This window comes from Barbus barbus, assembly GCF_936440315.1.
Source record: "Barbus barbus genome assembly, chromosome: 5".
Classification (NCBI taxonomy): Eukaryota; Metazoa; Chordata; class Actinopteri; order Cypriniformes; family Cyprinidae; genus Barbus; species Barbus barbus.
Window position 1 is genome coordinate 27,783,701 of NC_136733.1, and position 26,754 is coordinate 27,810,454.

At 37.0% G+C, this 26,754-nt stretch overlaps 2 protein-coding genes and 1 pseudogene across 3 annotated transcripts; 2 read left to right on the plus strand and 1 right to left on the minus strand.

Annotated features, from left to right (window-relative positions):
• The first annotated feature begins 5,033 nt into the window (after positions 1 to 5,033).
• Positions 5,034 to 8,434, plus strand: LOC306869390 (histone H3.3A). The gene is made up of 4 exons (XM_079416153.1): positions 5,034 to 5,391; positions 6,282 to 6,425; positions 6,507 to 6,660; positions 7,040 to 8,434. Exons 2-4 carry the CDS (start codon positions 6,298 to 6,300, stop codon positions 7,166 to 7,168), a joined length of 411 nt encoding a protein of 136 aa, XP_079272279.1. The 5' UTR covers positions 5,034 to 5,391; positions 6,282 to 6,297; the 3' UTR covers positions 7,169 to 8,434.
• Positions 8,435 to 13,316: 4,882 nt separating this feature from the next.
• LOC306869707 (homeobox protein otx5-like) lies at positions 13,317 to 16,703 on the minus strand. The gene is made up of 3 exons (XM_079416584.1): positions 16,174 to 16,703; positions 15,196 to 15,347; positions 13,317 to 14,794 (listed from the first exon to the last, which is right to left on the minus strand). The coding sequence occupies exons 1-3, from the start codon at positions 16,268 to 16,270 to the stop codon at positions 14,198 to 14,200; spliced, it is 846 nt and encodes a 281-aa protein (XP_079272710.1). The 5' UTR covers positions 16,271 to 16,703; the 3' UTR covers positions 13,317 to 14,197.
• Positions 16,704 to 22,395: 5,692 nt separating this feature from the next.
• Positions 22,396 to 25,509, plus strand: LOC306869481 (KICSTOR complex protein kaptin-like; annotated as a pseudogene). Its single transcript has 12 exons — positions 22,396 to 22,601; positions 22,688 to 22,770; positions 22,986 to 23,067; positions 23,290 to 23,344; positions 23,469 to 23,547; positions 23,663 to 23,736; positions 23,815 to 23,921; positions 24,055 to 24,150; positions 24,677 to 24,728; positions 24,818 to 24,953; positions 25,095 to 25,268; positions 25,426 to 25,509. The product of its transcript is annotated as a KICSTOR complex protein kaptin-like (transcript).
• The last annotated feature ends 1,245 nt before the right edge of the window (positions 25,510 to 26,754 follow it).

A 26,754-nucleotide genomic window follows, 5' to 3' on the forward strand; every position in this document is an offset into this window, starting at 1 on the left:
CTCACACACATGGGGGTATTCAATGTGGATTCGAAATTATCTATCTATCTGTCAATCTGTCTGTCTGTCGTTCTATCACTCTATATATATATCTATCATTCTATCTATTGTTCTGTTGTTCTGTCATTTATTGTTCGCTCCATCACTATTTTGTACATTGCCTATTTGTTTATTTGTATATTATTCTTTATTATCTGTGTCCTGTCCTGTTGCTGCCTTTCTGTTGCACTGTGGAGCTTCTGTCACTATAACAAATTCCTCATATCTGTAAACATACCTGGCCAATAAAGCTCATTCTCATTCTCTCTCATTCTCACTCTATTGTTCTATCTTTCTAGCTGTCATTCTATCTATCTATTGTTTTATCTATAGATATAGACCACAGACTTTTGAAAATTTGTGTATATGATTGTTGTGAATATCTTTTATCATGACTCTATTCTGAAATATCATTTAAATTTTACACGAGTTTCACTGCATCCAGTTCAAGTCCCATTAAATACATACAGCATATATAGGCCACTCATTTGCAGGGAATTTTCAGGGATTCTCCAAAATCTATGCTGGGAATGTTCCAAATGTTGCAGAAAACATTCACAGAACCCTCTGAAAACAATAGTACCTTTATCATTAACACTCGGCAATGGTACATACACACACATACACAGATTTACTTAAAATGACTCTGATGTGCAGATTGTTTTCTTTTTTATTTTCTCATATTTGGAGCATATGCAGAATAGTGAGGACCACTGTTCAACAAAATGTTGCATATTGGTTTGATTTAAGTTTATGTATTTGAAAAATAATTTGAATTTTAAATGTTATAACACAGGCATTTCTCAAGGCACCAAGACGGACACATGTTCAGACTGCATTTGTTCTCCTGTAGCTGTTGTACTAATTAAATGACTTGTTGGGAATTTCCTAAGGGTCACAGGAATGCAATCTAAAAGGAGGATCAACTGGGTTGAAAGCTGAGTTAGCATGTGCTAATCTATATGTTTACTTTAGTTGTAACTGCAAATGAGATTCCCTTATAGCCTGCTGCAGAGGTTACAGTAATGCAAAGTTAAATATAGAGCCGATTTACTCTGCTGGGGTACCAAATCAGGCCATTAGCAGAAACGGGGTTGGAAGGAAGTGGACCTGTGTGCAGAAGACTAAACGGGGAAGAACATCGTGTGAATGAGATTATTTTGATTTTACAGTATTAAGAATATCATTTGTATTTAATCGTGTCCTGAATCGTTTTAGCCTACAAAAGAAAATCTTATGAGAATGTCATGTCAGGCTAGAATGCTAAATTCTATTAACAAATTTAATTAAGCATGAAGAAATTTAATGACTCTAATTGTTTGTGTTGCTTGTGTGTGTAACTATAGAATATTAGGATTATTGAAATTTAATTGATATTCATTTCATCCCATCAGTTTAACTTTGAAAAGAAACATGACAATGACTAATTGCTATTCATCAGTTTTCTCAGTGAGATACTATTATAGTGTTTAAGTTTTAGTATTTAGTTTATTATTATTTTATCTCTGTTAATGTTTAATTTATTTCATTTTTTTCTAGTTTTAGTTTTAGTTAACCCAGTAAAGACATATTTTCATGTAAAATCAATGTTTAAAGGCTCACAGTCAATCCAAGAGAAGGTGTTAGTTTAGCACTGCCATTGAAATTTGGAAGTACACACAGGTCAAACGCTTTGTGCTTTATACACACCATAGATTAGCCATCAAAAAAACTAATTTGCCTACATACGCAGTAGTAATTTGAGAATACCAGACTCTGTCGACAAACTAAGGACACAATCCACAACCGAGCCTCTGCAACCCCAGGGTTTAGCTGTGAGACTATAAGAACAAAGCTTTGTGTTTTTAAAATATGAGTGCTGGCGGGCAAGATAGAAACCAACATGAATGCAGCTGGGGGTTTTCTTACTTATCTTTGCCATTTAGCAGATGCTTTTTATCCAAAGCTACTTACAGTGCACTAATTGCAAGGACAGTCCACTCGCTGGAATAACAGAGCAAAGTGTTTGGCTCAAGGGCACAAAGAGCCAGATCTCTTCTCTTGCCATAAACTCTCTAACCTCTGTCTTAGCCTGGTCCATATTATTATGCTACCACCTCCCTAAATACTGTCTAATTGTGTCATAATTTAAAGTGGAAAGGATTTGAATCCATATACATAAGCAATGGACTTCCATTTAGTTTCTAAATTGTAATTAGTGCAATTTATAGCAAATTCCACATTTAAATGCAATTGAAATTTTTTGTTTGGAAGTTATGTTAATAAAGAGCTGCCAGGGATGGGAATTGTTTTGGCCGTATAGCGGCGTGATGTTTTGTTCAGTTTTTACAAGTTCAATTATAACAATTATAACAATAACAAGCTTTTCCAGAGACACTGTCAGTTTAGAATGCGACTGGGTTGGGATACGACTCAAAAGCATAGTAGATAAATGTAGGTAAATGCTCTTAAAAGCCACATCGGAGGATTTGGAAAAAACCTGGTCCAGAGCTGTGGGGATGGAAAAAGTGTTATGTGTGGAGATGAGGACATATGGGCAGTAACTGTTTTCACACTGAGTCTCACCTTGCTGTGATACCTGGCTGACCTTTCGGAGCACACAGGCGATGAGTGTGGGTGGAGGATTAAGCTGGATTGTTATTTGCCTTATTTGTGAACTACAGCCACAAATATTATATCATTCTAATGCTGTATATGAGAAATGTTGGGCAGAATCTCTAAACATCATATTCACATCACAAATAAACTTTGCTTACAGTTATGTAGGCTATATGTACTTTTTGTTTAGTCAGGTATAAATGTATTATGCATATATGTATTATGTATACATATATGCATACACATATAAATGATGTTTCAAACAAGATGTGAGCTAATATTCTTTAAACTCATAAACATCTGTTTAGGAAATGAGGAAAAAATGCAATACATGCTAATATGAAAAACATGTCCATCCGCCACAGAGAAGGCTGCTTTTTGAGAGACATTTTAGAAATTAAATAGTGATGGAATTCCATACTCTGCCAACAGGACAGCAGTTTTAACGAATGGATCCATTAGAATTTCTCCACCAACACTTTACCAAATCAGATGGTCTGCTTGATTTTATCAAGAGGACAGTGCTCTCTGTTGTTTGGAAAAGGCACTGCAGCTGGTACCAAGAAGAAGCATTGAATGACCCTTACATTCCCATGAGAAGCATACAAGCAAGTGGAACGAAAAATGCTGCAATAAAACTGCTGAAATAGCAGTATTACCATCTGTATTTCCCTTATACGTACATGAAGCTTCGTAGAGGGCATCTCATGTTGTAATTCATCTCACAATAATAAGAGATGGACCTCTGCACTTCTAGTAATAGTGTTTATATATGATTCTAGAATGTAAACTAGATTTTGGAGAATATAAATGTACAGTATATCGCTGTGAAACCGCAACACCTGGATAATACTTCACCTACATTGGTAAGGCATTTCTTGCAGGCCACCACTTATTTTTGTTATTTATATATATATATATATATATATATATATATGTGTGTGTGTGTGTGTATATATATATATATATATATATATATATATATGTATATATATATATATATATATGGGTAGTTGACAAATACAAATTGGACTGTGTCCTATGCAAAAATGTGACAGCAAAAAACTTAAAAAGTTGAAAAAAAAACTTAACATACAAATAACATGAGAAAAATGTATCTTCATTCTTAGTTACAAATAGCATGAGAGAGGTTTATGTTAGATGTGTTGTTAGTTTTTTTTTTTCACTGATATGTCAACTACCCCTATATATATCTATCTATCTCCGGTGGCCGAGAGAGCTCAACACGCTGCAACTTCAGAAAACACATGCAAATAGAAAAAACACCTGCAAATTAAGAAAGCAACTTCATCAATTAGACAACACGCTCGCTGCAAATGCTCACAACACAACCAAACAAAGAAACACGCTTCAAATACTCACAACACAACCAAACAAAGAAACACACTGCAAATAGAAAAAAACACCTGCAAATAAAAAAACAACTTCATCAATTTGACAACAAATGCTCACAACACAACCAAATAAAGAAACACACTGCTAATGCTCACAACGCATTTCTTTGTTGGTTGGTTGTGTTGTGAGTATTTGCAGTGCGTTTCTTTATTTGGTTGTGTTGTGAGCATTTGTAGTGCATGTGTTGTCAAATCAATTAAGTTTTTTTCTTTTTTTCTATTTGCAGCACGTTGAGCTCTCTCAGCCACCGTATATATCATATATGTATGCCATGTTAAATAAATATAAGACCCACTTTGCTTCTCCCGAGCAACCATTGCTAATCTTTAAATGCATCTGGTACATTACCCAATTTATACATGAATTAGAGAGTGTCACATTAAAGACTTCAAAGCACCTTCAGGCTCTGAGACTCCCTGATCCTTAACTAAAAGCTTTCAGGACTCATGAGACAATCACTCAGCACGCTACATCATATTACAATCCTGCCAGATTTTGTAGTCTAAATACAGAACTGCGTGCTGAGTGCTTCTACACATATGCAACTACTATGAGGCGTATAAAAATAAACTAAATGTGTTTTGATACATAGAAAATGGCACATCCTTCCTGAAATGTCACTGAAGCCTTAAAGATAGCAAGCATGAGGGAGAGGAATGCAGTCTTCGGTTAAGATAGAGTTTCCACGTGGCTGGAGAGTGGTTTTGAATGTCAGCCTGAAATAAGTAAAATATTGTATGACTGATCTTGGATCATCTATTGCCAACACTCAGATACATGAAAACCAGATGTCTGAAGGATATATTAGGGCCTTAAAACTTCTGTATCTGTAAAATAATAATATATGGACTTAAATTGAAAGCTATTTTTTCTAAAGAAGTAAACTGATAAATTACCAGAAAATGTTTAAGCTCCGTAATAATAATAAAATAAATGATCCTCATTAGTATCATTATTATATAATCAGCAGTGGATTAGTCTCCTCTAAACCTGATGACCTCCATGGAACAAAGAGAAAAACAAAGGGATTGCAGTAAAACCCATCTGAAACACGGTACTTCTAATACTTAATATTAAACAGTTTTGTTACACTTGGCTTTGAGTCAAGGAAATTTGTAATGGAGAAGAGAAGCAAATTCATAACGCAACTGGTACTGTAAAAATAGGCAATTTTGTGTTTACGGTTTTATTGAAGTGCATTCTGGGAGAAAATGATTGACATCGCGGCCATTTTGGCTCTGGCCGCCCCGCTTCCATTGTGTGTGATAGTAAATACTGACACTGCCAGACAAGCCGAGCACATATTTCACCGCGCGAATTAAAACACATTCACCTGAGGTAAGTGCCCCAATGCATCACTGTCTCCTCTCTGAAATACTTTTCAACAGCTTTGTGAAACTTTCCTGCAGAATAACGTTTATTTTAAGTGTTAAAACGTTAAAATCCCATCGTCTGAAAATGAGAAAGCCAATGGCGAGAGAAATAGGCTCTCCTTTTCGTGTCGGAGGACACACTGAAATCCGTCCCACTTTCGTATGTCTCTATTTACTTCGGTCAAACGGCGTAAATTCGCGGCAGATTTTCCTTCTAAGCGATTATTTAGTTACCCAAGGATGCCTGCTACCGTATTGTGGTATGGGTTTTGCGTTGTATGCATTAGATTTTGAATTTTATTTCAAAGTTTACGTCCTCCCCTGTGCCTCAATGCACGGACTCTCTCCAGTTGCCGTTCAAATTGCAGCCATAATCTTGCGGTTTAGGGCGGGGCTTAGACAGGCTGATCTGCCCCCACAACTGGATGAACGGCCTGTGATTGGCTAGTTTATTCCGCTCTTCAAACTCTACTGGCTACTGCTTTATTGTTGTTTTACAGTCGTCTGTGATTGGTTGAAAGGCTTTATCAGTCCACGCTGAGTGGTTACTTTTATTTATTGGGTTTAATGTGACGTGCTGGAGGAAGTGGCCTGAAATAGCATATATGGGGCAGTGAGTCAAATACCAAAACAAGGGTAAAACTAGAGACGCTATTTATAGTAGAGATTTACTCACTTTTATATCTTAGTCTGTCTGTGCACAAGACTATGTGCTTCATGTTACACAGCTAAGAGAAAGCACTATTAAACATGTTAACTTATACCTACAGCTGTTTTACATTCCTGCCTTGTATGTCATAATCGGACCTTGACTTAACTGTGTTCTAAAATACTCAGTGTTTTCCTTTTTCTCAGGTGATATTGACTAACAATGGCCCGTACTAAGCAGACTGCTCGTAAGTCCACTGGAGGAAAAGCTCCTCGTAAGCAGCTGGCTACCAAAGCTGCCCGCAAGAGCGCTCCCTCGACTGGAGGAGTCAAGAAACCTCATCGCTACAGGTGATATTCCAGACTTTTAACTATACACAGCAAAGAAAGAGTTGCAAGGACCCCTGCGTTAAGCGTCTTTCTTGTCTGCAGGCCCGGTACTGTGGCTTTGCGTGAGATTCGTCGGTATCAGAAGTCCACTGAGCTGCTGATCCGTAAGCTGCCATTCCAGCGTCTGGTTCGAGAGATTGCCCAGGACTTCAAAACTGATCTGCGTTTCCAGAGCGCCGCCATTGGTGCACTGCAGGTACTTATTGGGCTTATTAAAGCTAACTAAAACCATAAAATAAATTTTCATTAGTGGATATAAAATCAACACTAAATAAAGTTTGATTTTGATTTGATAAACTTTATAATAAACACATTTTATTTATATATAACTTTAAAAAACTATAAAGACATTCAAACAAAAACTAAACTAAAATAAAAACACTTAAATTACAACTTTAGAATTTAAATTAAAACAGAAAATAATTTAATTTAAAATATTATATATTTGGTCTTGTTTTTTGTTTTCCTTAAATGTTGAACTTTTTTGCACACATTCCTGTTTGAAGATTTGGATTTGGATGTGATTGGATTTTTTTGCCTAATTAACTGACCGATTTTTGCATGTATTCTTGCAGGAGGCCAGTGAGGCATACCTGGTCGGTCTGTTTGAAGACACTAACCTGTGTGCCATCCATGCCAAGCGTGTCACCATCATGCCCAAAGACATCCAGCTGGCACGCCGCATCCGCGGAGAGCGCGCTTAAACTCACCCCTTCTTTCTATTGCCCTCTTTATTTCTTTCTGTCTCTCCACTTGTTCTCCTCCTGCTTTTCTTGGTAGAGTTTAGAGTATCAGTGATGGGGAGTAACTGTGTCTCAGTCTGCTAGTGCTGTCTAAATGACGCGTAGGGTACCTATATGTGCATGTAACAGGTGCTGCTGATCACACACACGCACGTACACAAACACACACACACACACATACATACATACACTTACTCTCACACATTCACATTTGGAGCGTAAACGAGGTCCACCCCTGCCCACTTTAGGGCCACACATTCAACATGCATGTAAAGAGAAGAAGTCTCGCCCTGCGCTGACACTTACTCCGCTGTCCAGAAAGAAAAACAGGGTGATGTCTGGGGTCAGTCTGCTTAAGGGGAGCGGAAACTTCCACAGCAGGGTGCTACTAAAACTGCCTCAGTCCACCTTATTGAAACCTGTCCTCGCCAGTCCCCCAACTCGCATATGTTTTTAATCTCACCTCGTTTACCCTCCCCTTCCTGCCCCCTTGATCCATCCAGTTCTTACATGTCCTGCTTGAATCCTTACTTGGCCCTTCATAGTGGAGGTGAGTGTGGGGTCGGACTTCTTCTCTGTGTGTCTGTGGGTGATGTGATCAGCAAAGCAGAATCGTATTCAACTGCAAACCAGCATCTATTGGTTAAAAAGTTGTTACTTGTAATATTGATGATTGCTATTATTGTCGATATGGTGTCTTTTCTTTTTTTTTTACAATGCATACATGAATTGTTCTTTAGGGGGGAAAAAAAATATTAATCCGTTTGAATCAGTTTGAATTAGTTTAATTTTTCCTCTTTCATATTGTAGTGAAAGCCGATCCTGCTCCTCCTGTTATAACTTCAGGCAGCCACAGGGGAGCGCTCTAAACCAGCCTCTCATTCAACCTCACTGTTTGACTAACATCCTGCTCTCCCTTCCTTTCTTTGAATTCTCTCTCTTTTTCTGTCTCTCGTTTTCCACTCTTCCAATTCTGGTTTTGTCAAATTAAAGATCGGCATTAGAGTCACAGAGTGTAGCAAAAAATATTCTTTACGTTTAGTACTCTAGTACTGAGTCTTTAACTTTGGGTAGAACTTTGCTCTTTCCCTCTATTCGTGATACACAATGTAACCTCATGTTTGTGCTTCTTTTATTTTTCTTATTCGGAAATTTAAATAAGCTGATCTTTGTATTTTCCAAATTTCTCATATTCTGGTGGTAATAAATAGATGTTACACAAACTGACTTTTCAGTGTCATTTATAAACACACCCAAATTCATCATGGCCTAGTCATATGATCTAGTGTTTAGAGTATCTTTTAAATATTGCTCAATAAAAATTATTGAAGAAATGGTGAAAGTTGAATCCTGCTTTCCCCCCCCCCCCCCCCCCCCCAAAGCTTCGTTCATTTAGTATTTTTTCATGTCATTACATTGTTTAGAGCATGAAAAAATATATAGAATTTTGAAAAATTATATTTTATTCTATGTCACTAGGACTAATTTGTCTAAAAATAAAATGGCATGAATAGACATCAAAAAGGCAAAAACAATGGGATTTTTTTTGTTTACATCAATAAATTTTTAGGTTTCAGGATTTTTTTATACTAAACTTTAAGAATGATTCTCAACTATGTTTTAAAATATATAACAAAATGATTTGAGATACCGTTTTGTTTTATGCAATATGTGTGTAAAAAATGTCCATAAACTGGTCATAATGGGAGTAATAATCGGCCAGATTTTCATAATAATATCTAATATTTCATAAGAAATTTTATATATAATTTATTTTCCTATTCAATTGTTATGTCTCCCAAAATGCATAATAAACATACTTTTAGTCCTGGTGTCCTCTACAATGGACATGTATGAAATTATGTCCTATTTCATAACAGAAAGTCAAATTTGAATTTGAAAACCCATAACAATGTTGCTTTATGACAAACAATTTGAAAAATGTTCAGATTTGAATGACAATTACAAAATATAATCATATTTCCATAACGATGTAAATTTTTCACTAAATTAAATTGAGCCATCTTTAGAGCTATGAGAGGGTGTGGTCATGATGAAACTTCCAAACATTTAGTATCTCTAAAAAAGCCCTGAATGTGCTCTGTACAGGACATCCAGACTTAAAACTGTGACATGTGAGGTCTCAGAGAAATTCACTGAAATAGAATGTCCACTACAGAGGCAAAAACTCCATAGATGGGTCTCAGGAGGATATGGTACAAAAATTGAACATCAAAAATTTAGAAAGCAAATTAATTTACAGAAAGAGAGCAACTTGTACATACAGCTGTATCGTCACTCATATATTAAATATACACATTTGACTTTCACGGCAACTAAAACAGAAAAAATGTCAGTGATAGTGATCCATAAATAACAAGGTGTTTGCTGGTATAAATCATAGACTAGACCACACGATGTGAACTGTTTTCTGTGCTACCCGATCTCATGAATGTGCGTATAAATAGCACGCCAAAAAAAAAAAGAAAACTCGTGGTATTGATAAGCAAAAATGGACTTGTGTATGCTACGCGATGGGTAGCGTTAGGGTTGTGGGGTAGATGCGTATCATATGCACGCCAAACACGCGCGTGTCGTTTATACGACAAAGTCAATTTTTTCGTATCAATACCACGAGTTTTCATTTTTATTTTGGCGTGCTATTTATACGCATTTTCATGAGACCGGGCTGTTTCTGTGATATTGTCACCGTTAGAATGACCAGCAGAGGGAGCTGTTTCTTTCCAGCGATATACATAGCATCGTAGCACAACAGGTAGCATACACTCCTTCGAGAAGATGGTCGAAAAGCTTCATTTATATATAACACTTTACTGTTCGACGACTGAGCTTATGTGTTTGTCTTCTTTGTTTTTGCTTTCTTTTTGACTAGTCACTCATCGCCAGGTGTTTTTAGAAAGAAGCACTTGTAATTTATCCTGTAACTACATTAACATACTCTACACCTGTCATTCAAAACCTGTATTAAGTGTATTTACAGTTGCATAGTTTGAGAGAGTCTGTAATATGGTAGAGTAAGTAATGTATTTGTCTGGTTAAGTATCATGTGGGTGATTCGATAATTACATTTGGTGTCCGAAGTCATTATTTTTTTCAAATGGTTATATTTTTTATTATTTTTATTATTTGTTACTCATTGTTATGAATTACAAGATGTTACAGTCCATAGCAATATAATAATTTATTTAAAAAGTGTCTTAAATAGCTGAAAATCACAATTTCTTGTTGTCCAACTTATGTATTTTTTCCATCATGTATCAATGTGTAATTTTATAGTACTTTTCTTTTGGTAATATTTTGTTCATTTTATTTATAAAAGCCCTTAATAGTCACTTACTTAATTCTACAACATTAAATTATTTTAAAATTAACTTTTTTCTTATAAAAATGTGTGTCCATAAATCTTACGTCAACTCTGTTACTGTACCATATTTTCCCTTTAAATTGGTGGAATTATCTCCCACAACTGTGTAAGATACAGGAAATGATGTCACTCCCTCACCGATAACAGCTGAAGCACTGAAAAGTCTATGTGCTCTCTCTAAGAAAATATTTTAATCTAAATAGTTCTCACACCAAGAGTTATTTTGTAGAACGTCAACGTTACCACAATATCAAAAGAAAAACAGAATGTATTACTGATCACACATTGGGTTATTTAAAGGTATTTTAATCATGTTTTCATTAGTGTCATGTGCTCTTAACATTTATGCCAGCAAGTGGTGTTTTTGATAAAAAATAAAATAAAATAGTCAATTCTGTTACCATCAAACTCTGTTACCAAGATAGAATAACAATACTGACAATAGTGTAACAGAATTGACAGTCCACCTGATAATTCTGTCAATTCTGTTACTCAAAGGGTCAACTCTGTTTATGAACTATTTTCACAAAAAAAACAATAAAATTTATTGTTTATAATCTCATAAACATTTTTGTTTGGCAAGCACTAAATTATTCAAATGTAATATGTTTTCAGTAAGATACTGGAAAGAATTTCTGTTAGTGAACAGTTTTTTTTTTCCGTAACTTTCTGAAAAGCCAAATGTATCTCCAATTATGCTGCTTTCTGGGTTATGTGTGTGCGTGCTCGTAAGTGTTTTGTGTGTGATTTGTTAGATTTGAAGGCTCAGCAGCTTCTCCTTTTGTCTTTTTGTATGAACTACAGACAATCTGTCACAGAGAGAGAGAGAGAGAGATTAATATCTGGAGAAACAGGGGGAGGGTGAGAGGAAAAGAGAGTTGACCGAGGAAGACTACACAGACGGACGGACGGACGGACGGACGGACGGACGGACAGATAGATAGATAGATAGATAGATAGATAGATAGATAGATAGATAGATAGATAGATAGATAGATAGATAGATAGATAGATATACATATTTAGATACACATACATTTAAAGGGGCAAGAAAGTGAAGGAAAAAGACCAAACAGCTACTGTACAATATTTACTTATTGTTTTTTTAAAACGTGTTATACACACTCAGAAATGTTCATATGAAGTAAAACAATGTCACATGATACATTTTTCAGATTTAAAAAAAATATGTTCACTTGTGACCTATACATAAACATTTGCACACACACACACACACACACACCCTTCGTCCTGGAAACAGTACATGTGGTTTTATTCAGGTCAGAGTGGGATTATGAAGCACTCAGGACGGGTGGAGGGGTGGATGGAGAGAAAACAAGTGAGAGAGGGCATGAAAGATGGCACAGAGGAGAGAGAGAGAAAGGCCTGTGAGTAGTTTAGAGTTACTGAACTCCACATCTTTCACTGTCTTCATACAGGTATACTCATGAGAGATGTACATAAAGAAAAAAAGAGGGAGTGAGCGCACAGAAAAAAAAGAAAAAAGTTTAGTATAATTTATTTTTAAATAAACCACTTGGTTTGGTATTTTGTATCTGATGCAGTGACACTGACATTTTTTCGTCTTCTGGGGGCCACTGTATTACATAGGCTACATGTTTATAGGGCTATCAGTGTATATTGTTTCTCACATTTTTAGCCAGTTTTTTACTTTTACTTGCCAGCTTTAGTCTTAAGCATCTTAAGTCATTTTTGTGGATGTTGGAAGTTCACATATGTGTAGTTCATCACATTAACTATAGGTATTTTGCACTAAATTTTGGCAACCAGAAAATGTCCAAATGTTTTGTTTTGTTTTAATTTGTCTGCTGTGAAAATAATGTGTGCTATAATGGTTTTGAAAGGCATTTAATTTTATATTTTGTTGTATTAGCTAATGCTAAGACATTCATTAATTTGTAGACGTTATGGTCTAAAAAATTGGGTAAATGACTGCAACTCTAATACTGAGTGTGGGACCAATAAACTGAGACAGATGAGGAAAGAATGATAGAATAGTCATATCAGCCAGAGAGGGAACTGGAATCAACAGGAGGAGATGCATGGAGAGGTGTGGAGGAGGTAAAAGAGAGAGAGGGAGCTTCAGTAATCCTGTTTAATTGCTTTAGGGTAGTGTTCTGTCGACAGTAAGGAGATTGAGGTGCTCTCTGGGTCATTGGCTAAAATAACCCCACACACCCGGCTACATGGGCGGAGCCTGCCACACCACACCACACCATCACAGCAACACGATTACCAGACAACACCATCGCAACAACCTTCTGGTCCCCCAGATGCCTCCTCTGTGTGGGCCACCTGTGTATCCAACCCCCAGGGTGTCACAGTGACTCGAGAAGATGGTGGAAGAATGTGAATCTTGCACTTCATATTTCTAGACCCAAAGTACTGAACTTTTCATCTGCTTTCATTTTAGTTGGTTAAAAATCAAGTTAATTTCAATTCCCAGTTACCTTGCTTACCTATTAGACGCAAGAATGCATAGTGTGTTTTAATTTTTAGTACTTTTATTTATTATTAATTTAGTCCTTGTATATTTTTACTTCACATTTTGGAAAGTAACCTCTAAATTTGTAACCATGTATGCTTGTTCAGTATGAGGGACAGATATAGCTTAATTTAACTTAATTAAGTTCAGTTTTAAGGGACCCCCCCCCCCCCCCCCCCCCTTTTTCTAACGTAAATCTTTTGTTCTATGTTTTTAATAATGGTAGTAGTACTTCATCTTGAATAATCAACAAGAAACAGAGTTAGACAAATCTTGTGAAACAAAGCCACATTTAATTGTGTCGTTAAACTAAGAGAAAGAAAATAAAACCTTTAATGTAGCTCCCATCTGAATGTAATGGTTCAAAATAATATAACAACAATTGTAAACACCAACATTTTTTCAACACAAGGTCACCCAAATAGAAAATATATATCAACACTATGCATGTAATGCCATTAAATGAAGTTTAATTAACGATTAACTCAAACTAACAGAAAACAACATTATTTGTTATAAGTTAACATAATTTAACAATACATAAATAACAGCGAGCTAAAAGCACAACACAAGAACTTCTAATGCCTCTCAGTACAGACAAACCAAACCAAACTTATGAAAAAAGTAAAAAGAACTTTGTCCCATAACGAGCTAATTATATATGCAGAGAAACTGAGAAGTTTCCCTCCATTTATCGTATGTGCTTGTTTTTGTGTGATGTGTGTGTGCTGTGTTTTAGTGATATTTCCTTCAAAGTGTTGTGAAATATGTTCTAATATATATGTCTGTGTGTGAGTGTTTGCATGTGTGTGTGAGGTAAATGGTTAATAATGATGACTGATCAGTATACTTGAGGAGTCCCTTCACTCTCCGCCAATCACAGAGCAGGTCTGGATTACAGAGGAACAGTCTTCACCTGTTCCAAAATGTGCACCGCTTTCACCTCTGAGATCACATGAATCCTGCTGATTCAGTCCTGTTCATCATCTAAATGTCTCCGGGCATTTCAAGCAACAGTTTTGTTTCATTTACTCTTCATCCGTCTTCTCCTCATTCTCCTTCCCTCCTGTTCTCTTTCTGCACTTGCCCACTTTCTCTTCTACAGCACTTGGAATTTGTGGTCGAGGCAGTCAACGGTGCTGAAGTTGAGCTTCCAGGCCTGCTGGTCCTTGTAGTCCAGGCAGTCTATGGAACTGAAACCCAGCGAGGAGGTGCTGTATCCTTGGGAGGAGAGGGAGGGTGACTGGCTGAGCGAGCCGCCCATGGAGGGCACGGTGAGGGGAGAGAGGGCGCCCCCGCTTGCGGACAGCTGACTGGTCATGGGAGAAAGGTACGGGCTGCAATCCAATCCACTGAAGTAAGGAGAGGAGCTGTAGCCCTGGCTATAGGTGGAGGGCTGACCGTAGCTCATAGGATAGGGAGCGGGGCGCTGCACGCAGGGTGTGCCGGAGCCACACAACGGGTCAGGAAGTGGGGATAGAGAGGTGGGACTCCACACAGAAACTGGTGCTGTGCCTGTGTTGGCACTAGGGGGCACGGCTGGGGTGGGGGCAGCTGCCACTGAGGAGCTGGCACCAGGGTCAGAGGTCAGCTCAGGGGGTGGAGAGGACTTCTTTTTAGGGGGACGGGGCTTGGGCTGACCGCTGGTCTGCTGTTGCTGTTGGCGGCATTTAGCACGACGGTTCTTGAACCAAACCTGAGGAAAATAAGAAAGGTGGAAGGTTGAAGGTGGAAATAAAAGTTTGGCTCATTCCGCTAAGGATCAGACTGGACTTGTTTCTTATAATGTACAAATCTCATGCTAGATATTCAGGCCTGCAACATTAATGGGCCTCACAAATACAGACTGTCAGATTTGTAGTTAGTTTCAACACTTGAGACTCAACAAAAGAATAGATTCAACTTCAAATGCACACACTGTACAGATTTAGCTGCAGATGTATGGTTCACTTGCAAGTGTTAAATGCTGGGATAAATGTATTTTATTTTACTTGAAGTGAATTATCAGGCATTAGACCAGGTGTGTTTAGAAAGATATCAGGTGGTCTGAGAGGTGTCAGAGAGACGTGTGTCTCAGTTTGAGGTAGATAGTCTCACCTGAACTCTGGACTCGGGAAGGTTGATTTTCAGAGCCACCTCTTCTCTCATGAATATGTCTGGGTAGCGTGTTTTGGTGAACAGGGATTCCAAAATGTCCAGCTGGGTCCGTGTAAAGGTAGTGCGCTCCCGACGCTGCTTCCTTGGGGTGGCTGTTTATAAAAACATAAGATATTACACAGTAAGAAACAGCTTTAGGTTTTCCAGTAGAACAAAGGAATGCACATTTAATCACAGGGAAGGAGAAACAAATTAGTTTTTACATGGTCTCAGTTTTAATTATTTAATATGAGCTTATAACAGTTATGGTTGATGTTGCTGAGAGAAAGAGGGAGGGACTTGGACTATCCCTTGTCATCATACAGTGATAGATAGATAGATAGATAGATAGATAGATAGATAGATAGATAGATAGATAGATAGATAGATAGATAGATAGATAGATAGATAGATAGATAGATAGATAGATTCTGATTCCATTCAGCTTTATTCTTATTCTCCATTCAATACAATTATGATCATTAAATTATTTGCAACAACAGGGACTCAAACGCGTAAATTTTAAAGGTGGGTTTAAATCGTTCATAATTGGCTGTAAAGTAACTCTACATAATAAACAATATATATATTGACTACGAATAAAAAAACACAAAACAAAAAGCTCTTTAACTTTTTACATAGAACCCTCAAGATGAATTTAAAATATACATTCGACGTCGACTTTTATTAGGTTGATTTTGCTAGAATACGGGTGGTACGTTTGTAACTACGTGAGCAATGTGGATATCAACTGGTTATATCACTTTACGTAGCTTAAATTGTAAGAAAAATGGGGCAACTCATCTGAAATAAAACAGGAAAGACGGAGCTACCATTCAGTTTTGCTTTTCCCCTCTCTTTTTGAAGTTCACTGACCACCAAAATTAATCAAATGTCTGACACAAACCGATTATAAATGATTAATAAGAATGAACTGACCTGGGTAGCCGACGGTGGTGTGGAGCAGGTCCATTCCTGAGGCGGACAGTGTTAACCCGTTCACAGCATAATGGGGCTGCTTTATGTAGGACATCATTCTTGGGACGGCCGCGTCTCTCGCACACTCTCTCTATTGCTCGCTCTCTCCCTCCCTCTCTCTCTCTCCCCTCTCTCTCACTCTCTTTTTTCTCTGTGACGCTTTTTTTACGGGTCGGGGGTCGTGCTCTGCTCCTGATGCGTGTCTGTGCTCGCGTCTGGCGCGTGCGGTGCTCCTTCAGTCTCGCGGCTCTTCAGACACCTGTGGATTCTTTCCCGCTTCTCAGTGTCTTGAACAAGCTTACTCTTGCCCAAGTTTAGATAATTAATAACACTCTGAATTAAGATAAGCGTGCTCTTTTAATGTGAGGTAATCGTAAAAATAAATAGCCTATTATACACACAAGTTTTAGACTCTATGTCAGAGTTTTGGCGTTGGTTAAGGCGCGTGTCCCTTGAGCAGCACCGGACAGTAGCGGGACACTATGAGCAATAAGACACCGAGCAGCTAATCAAGGGGCATCTCTCTCTCTCTCTCTCTCTCTCTCTCTCTCTCCTTTGAGGTGTATCTTAACACGTGGTATGATAATAGACATTTATTTATTTAACTTAAAATACAAGGTAGGCTAAAGTGCAAAATCAATAGATTATGAGGGGTTTCCTGGTTGGGTCTGGTTGTCTGGTTATGGCACATAACAATTCGATTTTCGAACGCATTAAACAATTTATTTCGTTTTTTTTTTTAGATAAAGTAGGCTAATAAAAATTGTGAAGATCGAAATATGGCGAATTTTGCCTTTAGAAAATTTCCAAGGCTCCGGCCAAAGATGTCTCAAAATGCCGCATATATTTAAAATATTTAAAATGTATAGATTTTTTTTTTAATATAGGCTATTTAGCTGTCATATAAACATATTTAAATATATTTAAAGTAAATATTTAAAATAGTTTAGGATTTTTAATTGAAAAGTAGGCTATTATTTTTTTATGATATTTATCTGGGTTTATGTGATTTTAGGAACCGTAGCAACCATTAATTTATTCCTTTGAAGCATTAAAAATAAATGCCTGTGGCACGCTGTACATTAGATATGTTAGAAAAAATGGGCCCTCACAGTAGCCTAAATATCCCCCTAAAATGAATTGCAGGGGGGCAGAAATCGTTCCCTGATAATAATTATATTAAAATGTATTTTATTTATATTTTATCAATTCTATACAAGTTTACAAACTGTGCACAAGCTAATAAGTTCACTTGAATTGGCTGAATGTTTTTTTCTTCGTATAGTTTATTGTTCGGCGCTGCGCAATTGTTCCATCTTTTTTAAAAAAAGCCATAGTTTAAATGTCAGATATTAGACCTCATATTAAATCTCATAAATAAGACACCGACAAATTATTTCAATCGTTAATCGAATGTATATTGTTTCCGGATATTAATATGGAAACTGAGGACATTTTCTTGTTCAGTACTCTGTTAACACTTCTGCATAACAAAGTGCCTAATAATTTATTTTTATCATCATGTATATCTGTTAAATAATTGCAATTACGTGAACTTAAAATCCTCTATCATAATTTCTAGATTGAACACAAAACATATTAGCAGCATAATACCACTAAAATATTTGACACCACATTTATGATTTGTAAAACATCTAAAATATGGTACTACACTTTACACTTTATTTTTTGACCTACACTCTAAAAACAAATGGTGCTATATAGCACTAAAAGTGGTTCTAGGCTCGTAATAACAATACGTCACGACTTTTTAAAGTAATCATAGGGGAACCACTTTTGGTGCTATATATCACCATATCTTTAAAGGTGCTATACAGCACCTTTGTCAAATGGTGCTATGTAGAACCATAAGAGGTGCCATATTGCATTATTTCTTCAACATAAATGGCGCTAAACAGCACCAACAGTGGTTCTTTGGCTCGTAAGAACCTTTAAAGGGACTTAATAGGTTCTTTGTACAGCAGTGGTGCTATATAGCATCTTAATCACCCCAAAGGACCACTGAAGAACTGCTGAAGAACCATACAGGAGCTTAACAGGTTCTAGCGGTGCTATATAGCACTTCAGTCATGCCAAAGAACTGGTGAAGAACCACTGAAGCACCAAGATGTGTTCCTCTATGATTATGAGCCAAAGAACCACTTTTAGTCCTATAAAGCGCCTTTTTTTTAGAGTGTAGACACACACCCATACACACATAGCTGAATTATCAGCCTTATGTGAATAGTCCCTTAACCTTGCATAAAGAGAGGAAAGAGAGATTTCTCATCATAAGAGGAGAGTATAGACACGTGTGTAAAAAAAAAAAAATCACAGGATGCAAGAGGTGGGAAAGAAGAAGAGCTGGAAGATAATGAATGTGTGGATAAATGATGAATAAAAGGAGATGAAGACAGAAGGATGAATGTTTCTTGACCAGTGATGGAGGCCTGATAAAAGAAGAAAGGATAGCAGCCACATGGAAGGTTGTTGACCAGTTCTGATGCAGGAATTGATCCATAATTTCTGTAATGGAGCTATTTGAAAATTTCATTAGAATGTATTCTATAGAAAGAGAAAATTGAAAGTTTTATTTGAAAGTATCATGTGTTTGAGTGTAAACATGTTAGTGACAGAGAGAGGGAGAGAGGCTAGAGAAAGGCATCAAATGGCACTCAAGATGAACTGGGTGATTGGTTGGTTTAAAACAGACACAGTGCAGACAGGGTTATTTGGCTGTGACTGAGGTAGATGTCGTCCCTCCTAAGCACAGCACAAACTCTACAGCCAAGGAGCAAAGGGCAACAAAGAATCTTCAGATTCTCCTAATTATTATGACAAGGTTTTTCTAAATGACAGAAATAACAGATTTATATATTGTAGAAAATACACTTGTATTATTTTGCCCAAAGATCTGCATGTAATGAAAACAAGAATGAGAGACTAAAACTGTGTAATGCATTTGGTGACAAAAAGCAGCAGAATATGATTTGATTTGGATTCTAGCTTACTTTACCACATAAATAAATAATTTATTTTTCTTTTCTAAAGGGAATTTGAAAACGGAATATAAGATGGAAAGACAGCTCGGTTGAGTGGTCAGATGTTAAGAAGAAATGCAAACCCATTCAAGAGCAGAATTATTTTGCGATACATATATAAAAATAATGTTTTAAAAAAGCATTTATTAGGCTATTTATAAAATCAGTAATGTAGAGAAAATTTCCAGTTGTCCATCTCTTTAATCACCCTCCAAGCAACGGTTCTCCATAAAAATGTATATCGTGAAATATGCAAGTAAAGCATTGACATAGCTGCAATTATTTAGTTTGTCAAATATAAGACAATAGAATGGTGAAATGCACAATTTATACAATGTCAAAGCTGTATGATCAGGTTTTATAAGTAGTATTTCTTTATCGTTCATTGCAGAATCATTCAACATAGAATTTATGAAAGGAGAATAGATAATATCATTCCCAAACAACAACTGTTTATTTAGGCTATGTGTTTCTCTTTTTATTTATATGACAAACTAATCAGTATAGTTTTCTTATCATTTTTTTAATAATTTGCTCAGATTATGAAAACATAGAACATGCCAGTATTTCAGTGGTTGTTATTGTTGTTTTGTGTAAAAGTAGTTTAAAAAAAGAGAGAATTTGTGGTTGTTGTTGTTGTTCTGTGTCAGTATAGGATGTTTGTATGTTTATGTATTCAGGATCTGGGCTTGTGGGCTTGCAGAAGAGGAAGTTTTGTGGAGGGTGGTGCAGTGGGGGGTGGGGGGACCAGTCCGTCCATCTGGCAACAACCAGCTACGCAGGCACAAGAGCAATTATGGAAGTGGACTAAACTCTAATCCGCAAACGCACACACACACACACACACACACACACACTCCAGAACACATTAGCACAGAAATACACAGACGACACAGTGACACTGCAACAGACATTTAAACTGAGTGGAGAGTTGGATAGATGAAATAAACAAAATGTTCCCTCGCAAATAGAGGTAAAGGAAAGAAAAATGTGAAGATGGATTGGGGTGAAGAAGGGCGAGTGAGGTGACAGATAGAGAGAAAGAAAGAAAGAAAGAGAGAGAGAGAGAGAGAGAGAGAGAGGGAAGGAGGGAGGGAGAGAGAGGGGTAGTGGGCCGCATCATTGCAGGCACACTGCATCAGTTAATCCAGATTAGGCAGTCTAAAAAGGAGCGGCTTAATCTGCAGGCCAGCCAGTAATACACAGACCGCTGTCAGCACCAATCACTCACACAAATCTAATCCCCAAAGAAACGCACACACTCCGGACACATGCACACAAACACACACGCTCTCTGAACAATGTGAGTTAAGAATGCATATGTAAAATATTCTGCACAATCAGACAACAGATTCATCAATTTTGAATAAGCGCTAAATATGTGTACAAAACTTTTTCCAACTAATTTAATCCATCACAAACCATGTGATTAATCAATTAATAATGCAGGCATTAAAAGCAACTGGTGAGAAATTGCTAATGCAGTATGTAGATGTGTTTCTTTTGGAAGATGTTATGATGAGACACAGAGGTTACTTTCTGTTAGGGACAAAATGTCCCATTGTGGACAGATTTTGGGTTACAGATTAAAAGGGTTTTAATGTCAGTGGGGCTGTATGCTGAGGGCCCCAGTGGATTGACAGTTTGTCTGGCCCTCTAGTGGAGATTCTGTTCATTTATCTCATTTATTTCAATTTAATTCATTTTACTTCAGTTCAAGGTTTGCTGATTTAACAAACAAAACTTTACATTCACAACTTTAAATGTGCAAAATTCAATTATGATTTTTTTTAGATTTTTGCAGTTGACTTGTATCAGATCTTAGGGGTACCGTATGTCCCATAATTCAGTATGCTTTCCATTCATTTGAGAACCAAAATAGTATCTGTTAATACTGAACTTAACTCAGCTGGATGATGACATTCAATGATGAATAGCCTTTAAATGAAAATTGAGTGTTTACTATTGTCCTTTTGTATTACTGAAACACTATTTTCCTATTCAATACTAGGTATATCTAGTACTAGGTGTCTAATCTAATTAACCTAATTATTGTCCCGTCTGGATACATTAGACGATGCTGGATATTTAGTAATGCAACATCTTATTTTTAGATGCCTTTATTGTATAAACCTTAGGGGAAGTCGTGGCCTAATGGTTAGAGAGTCGGACTCGTAATCGAAAGGTTGTGAGTTCGAGCCCCCGGCCGGCAGGAATTGTAGGTGGGGGGAGGGAACGTCCAGCGCTCTCTCCACCCTCAATACCACGACTGAGGTGCCCTTGAGCAAGGCACCGAACCCCCAACTGCTCCCCGGGCGCCGCATGGCTGCCCACTGCTCCGGTGTGTGTGTGTGTGTGTGTGTGTGTGTGTGTGTGTGTGTGTGTGTGTGTGTGTGGATTTGTTCACTACTCACTGCTGTGTGTGTGCACTTGGATGGGTTAAAGGCAGAGCACCAATTTCGAGTATGTCAAGTATCACCATACTTGACAATACGTCACGACGACTTAATGCTAATTACAATGTTGTTAAATATGCCAAAATTTACTTGTGGCATTAAAAACGAGATACTTTATTGATTGATTGATTGGTTGGTTGATTGATTGACAAGAGATTTTAATTTAGTTGTAATTCATTGTGATGGTAGCCAATTTAAATATCGTAAGTATCGTAAGTAAAGGAGTTAATAAATGTAATTTCGCCCCCTGTAGGATGCCACTTTTCTACTTTTCGGAAACAGAAATAGATTATTTGGACTGGTTTCATTTTATTCAATTTTATTCATTATTCTTTTTTTTTTTCCTTTTTTTTCATTATTATTATTTTATTATTATTATTTTCAAGACAGAAGGGCAATGAGCAAGAAACAAACTGGTATGGAATATTACTTTGACACGAAAATAAAAACAGACAAATAAACAAACCAAAAAAACTCAATGTTGATATCGTTGTTGGCGTCAGCCTCATGTCGAAAATGTCGAAACCTCTGATTTGTTAAGCGGTGCGAAAAACGCAGATGATTGGTCAAATTTACTCACAAACCCACCCACATACGGATGTTTTTTTTTTGTGACTAGCGTGACAGTCCAGCAAGGTCCTACTGAATCATTTTTATTTTTATTTTTGTTTGTGTTTATCTGTAATATGTTTCCGCATATAAAAGGCATGTGTCCATTTGTGGAAGACAGTTTTAGTCGTTTTCCCTCGCAGAGTATACGGACTGTGCCAGGCAGGCGAGCAGGAGTTACTGGCAGCGACTCTGAAGGGGAAAGTAGTGTGCTTCAGATATCAGGACCTGCAGTAGAAAATCAGACGTGTGGCCTGAGAGATTCAGTTCACATATATACCAGGTGACAACCAGTTCGTTTGCTTCGACAGTCTTTTGTTTTAGCTGTCCAATGCTTTTTTTCTTTTCTTTTCTGTTAATATAGGCTAGTTGATGTGGAAATCGTCTCCATTGACGCCTTCAACAAATCAGCTCCTAAAAGAGGACTGGTCGTAGGAATAACCTTCATTAAGGTGTGTTTCATCATTAAGTGATATAAGTAACTCGTTATTACAAGCTAGATGAAAAAAAAATAAAAAATTCCCCCACCCATGAGATCTGACATTTATTTTTTCAGCTTTGAGCCACTTTCATTTCTGCCCATAAATATTTAAATGCAGGAGAATAATGTCTGTGTGTAAGTGTATTTCTTGTTGTTCATGTCTTTCTGCCTCTTTTCTCCTCTCAGGACAAAGATAAAGCAACTCCTTTCCTTAACATTTACTGTGATTATGAACCAGGTTCAGAATTTAACCTGGAGTCTGTTGCACGTGAGTCATTTAAAATATCCCTTTTTTAGTTGGTGAATTGATGCACTGGCATGTTTTGAGACCAAATTGTGTTTAGTTTAAGTAATATCTATATTAGTATGTTAAATTTTACTTATTTAGATCAGAGGCCAGTGATATTCAAATGACAGACTTTATAGATATGAAGGACCAAATGAGATTAATGTTATACTGAATAATCTGAGGCTTCCATCCTGTTGACAGAAAGCTGTCTGAACCTGGAGCTCCAGTTCACCCCCTTCCAGCTTTATCACACTGAGTATGTCATGCTTGTATAAAAGAAGCCACAAGGTTTATATGCTGGCATTATTAATATTTGAATAGATGAAACACTGTTTTGTTATTTTTACTTCTGAAAGTTGATGTTAACGATTGATTTGCAGGGTGAATTGTGGAGATGGATCCAGTGAGACTGTGTTTCTCCTCAGTGGGCATGATCAGCGCATGAATCTTTACAAAGAGGTCAGCCTATAAAATTAAGTCAGAGTAATGGCTTCTTATTGTTGATGCTTTGATTTGTACTTCTTTTATGCTCCCATATGAAGACTGGAATTTCACTTTCAATGTCTGATAGTAGAATGCGTCTCTGCACCAGTTTGAGGAACAACCAGTAGAAAGACTCTTTCCTGAGCTGCAAGAGCTGCAAAGCAAGTGAGTGTGTCAAGTTTGGATGACAAGCCTTTTTAAGATGTTTGATGGTAATTAGTATGTTTTTTGTTTGCATTGCAGTGTGTTATGGATAAATGTTTTGAGCATTGATCAAAATCGGCGCCTCACTGCGTTTGGATGTCAGAACGGTTCTGTTGGACTTTCTCTTGTCAACCAAAAGGGACCTGGTAGAAACACACTTTCCTCTTTTTCTTAAAACATCATGCTTCAATGTAACCGGATATAAAAGGCATGTGTCCATTTGTGGAAGACACAGTGATAATAAAAGTTCTGGTTTTCTTTGTACATTTGCCTTATTAGAGATTCTCCAAAACTGGCGTGTGCAGCATGACAGTCCCATCTCCACTGTGTTGCTGTTCCCTTTGAAACCGCAGCAACAGAGCACTGACACTAACAGTGAGTGATACAGTTTGTCACTGAATGGTCACAGTCATCAACCATACTTAAAACAAAGACACTGTTTAGGCCTTTGTCTAACATGTCTAGAGTATAGAGTTTGAATACTTGCATCCACATCACTCTGAATTCATTTTTAGAATTAAATTTAAAGTTTGAGGGCTTCACGCAGAAATGCATATAATACCGTTCTCAAATTTGGGGTTGGTACCATTTTTAATGTTTTTGAAAGTTTCTTGTGCTCACCATAAAATGTATTTGATCAGAAATAAAATTATTATTATTTTTTTTAATTAAATATAAAAAAATGTAAAAAAATTTTACAACATTTTACAATGTAAAATTTAAAATATATATTTTAAATTTAAAATATATATTTTTTCCTTTTGATGGCATAGCTGAATTTCAAAAACATTTATATTGAATTAATCTTTATTTATTTTTATGCAAGATTACTAATGATGGGTAAGACCTCCAGACCATTGTTATTGATCGCTCTTTATTCATCTTGTTTTCTGACTGGCAGTCAAAGGGAAACATTTAATCTGTTGGTGGCCAGTGCAGGAGAAATGGCTGTTGTTTACAGGTTAGTGGCTTGTTCGTATGTTGCTTGTTCTGCACTGTGTCTGGTAGAGTGTAAATTAAATGTGTGTGTGTGTGTGTTCAGGGATGTGGAGCAGTATGGACTAAGCAGACAGCTGTGTTTGGCAGAAAGCGATCAGTGTGATGCAGTTCTCTGTGCTCTTGTTGTTGATCTGGACTTTGATGGACAGCTTGAGTTGTTGCTGGGAACATATGGACAGGTACAGTGCTGGGTTAAAAGAACAGAAACACACTTGCTAGAGAACAAAAGTATGCCACACTGAAAGAGTTTAGAATATGTAAATTGATATTCAAGCAGCTTAACAGTATGCCTAAAATTGTGTTCAATATGTGATCTACAGGATCTACTGTGTTACAAATTTCACCAACCAATAGGAGCTTTTGAAGATAAGTTACAGCTGCTGTGGAGACGGAGTTTTAAATGTCCCCTGCTATCACTGATTTATCTTGACCTGGATGGTGACGGGCTAAGAGAGCTAGCCGTTCTTACTTTAAAAGGCCTGCATACTCTACAGGTAACTATCACTGAGCTGATTTATTATTATTATTATTTTGATGTATTAATTAATTCTCCATATTTTTATCCCTAACAGCACAGTCTGAAAACAACAGCAGATCTTGTTCTTCACAGATTGTCCACTTTAGTATCAAGATTGCCTATTTCTTCAATAGAGCAGTCAATCAAAAGCCAAGATGGTGAAGATGAGTCCATTTCAATCAGCAATGAACAGAGAACTGCAGAAACCTTCACATTGACCTTTAAGTGACAGTTATTTGTTTTTATTTCAGAGGAAGATAAAGTGTATGAAGAGTTAAATATCTAATTTTCTCTGTGTAAGAATGCATGCTAGATTCCATATAACAGGCATTTCTGCAAGCATAACTTGTGCAGTGTTTTGCTGGTCACGTTTCTTTGTGATCACAAGCAATTCTTGTTCGGAGAGCAACCTCATTTCTGTGCCTGTTGGCTCTGGGTAACAAGTTGTTCAATTAAATAAAATTATGAAAAAAAAAAGATATCAATTGGCCAGAACTTTGAAAGACCCTATGTACATATTTTGACAAAACTAGTTGTAATTTCCTTGTTGATTAATGTCCTACTGAAATAAGGATTTTGTATGGGACTGAAGGGCTTGACATTATAACATGGCAAACTATTATTTCATACTTGCTATTGCTAGTCGGTAGCAAATGGTATATGGGCATTTTATTTGTCAAGAATTTGTATACCCTTACAAACAAGACAAGTCTTCATTATTGTTGGTCCATTTTTAATCTACTGAAAGTTAAACACTTTTGGTGTCGTGAGATTTCTCAAAGTTCTGTAGGAAAGTAGTGTTGTGGCTTTGTTGTCTTCCCAGGAGAGGGCGCCCTTAGCATTGCATCAGTGTCACTGTGCATTTCAGAGACCCCGAGATCAGGCAGGACGTGACCTCTATGTTTGTGCAGCCTGATCCGGCTTGGCCTGAAACTGCTGTCACGCTCGGCTCTCTCGGGTCTGCAGCTACTTACTGTTGGACCCCCAGGAGTGTGAGTGTGGATTTTAATAGTTTACTAGTCTTTTTTTAATCTTAAACTACAGATTTGTGATGAGTTGGGAATCAAGCTGTTAAACTCTGCAGCTAGATATTCTTGCCCTCTCAAAGAGTAGCTGGGAGAAAAATCTGTTTCATCACAAGGTGCTGCTCTCATTACTCTCATCCCATTACCCTTTTTTTTTTTACCATAACTATATTTTGTTATATAGTTTTGATCCAGAAGGTCACAAGGCTGACAAGTAACGACCATGTAACTTCCAAGAATATCTACAAAAAAAGCACATTATGTATCCTGTATGTCAGGGGTCAGCAAGTTTGGCATCGGGCCAAAAAACTATTTCGCCTCTAAATGGCGGGCCAGAACATACTCAAAGGATAATTTAAGAAATCAATTGATGAAAAATGCAACTAGACTTGCCTGTGACATACAGTGTCTTTTGTGACTGTGAGCTGTTACATATGT

Excerpts from the sequence above, each read along its gene's own strand:
- LOC306869390 (XM_079416153.1), top strand. The coding sequence starts at position 6,298 with ATGGCCCGTACTAAGCAGACTGCTCGTAAGTCCACTGGAGGAAAAGCT. Across the intron at positions 6,426-6,506 it reads AAGAAACCTCATCGCTACAG|GCCCGGTACTGTGGCTTTGC; the intron begins GTGATATTCCAG and ends TCTTGTCTGCAG. Across the intron at positions 6,661-7,039 it reads CCGCCATTGGTGCACTGCAG|GAGGCCAGTGAGGCATACCT; the intron begins GTACTTATTGGG and ends GTATTCTTGCAG.
- LOC306869707 (XM_079416584.1), bottom strand. The coding sequence starts at position 16,270 with ATGATGTCCTACATAAAGCAGCCCCATTATGCTGTGAACGGGTTAACA. Across the intron at positions 15,348-16,173 it reads CACCACCGTCGGCTACCCAG|CCACCCCAAGGAAGCAGCGT; the intron begins GTCAGTTCATTC and ends TTTTATAAACAG. Across the intron at positions 14,795-15,195 it reads TTCCCGAGTCCAGAGTTCAG|GTTTGGTTCAAGAACCGTCG; the intron begins GTGAGACTATCT and ends TATTTTCCTCAG.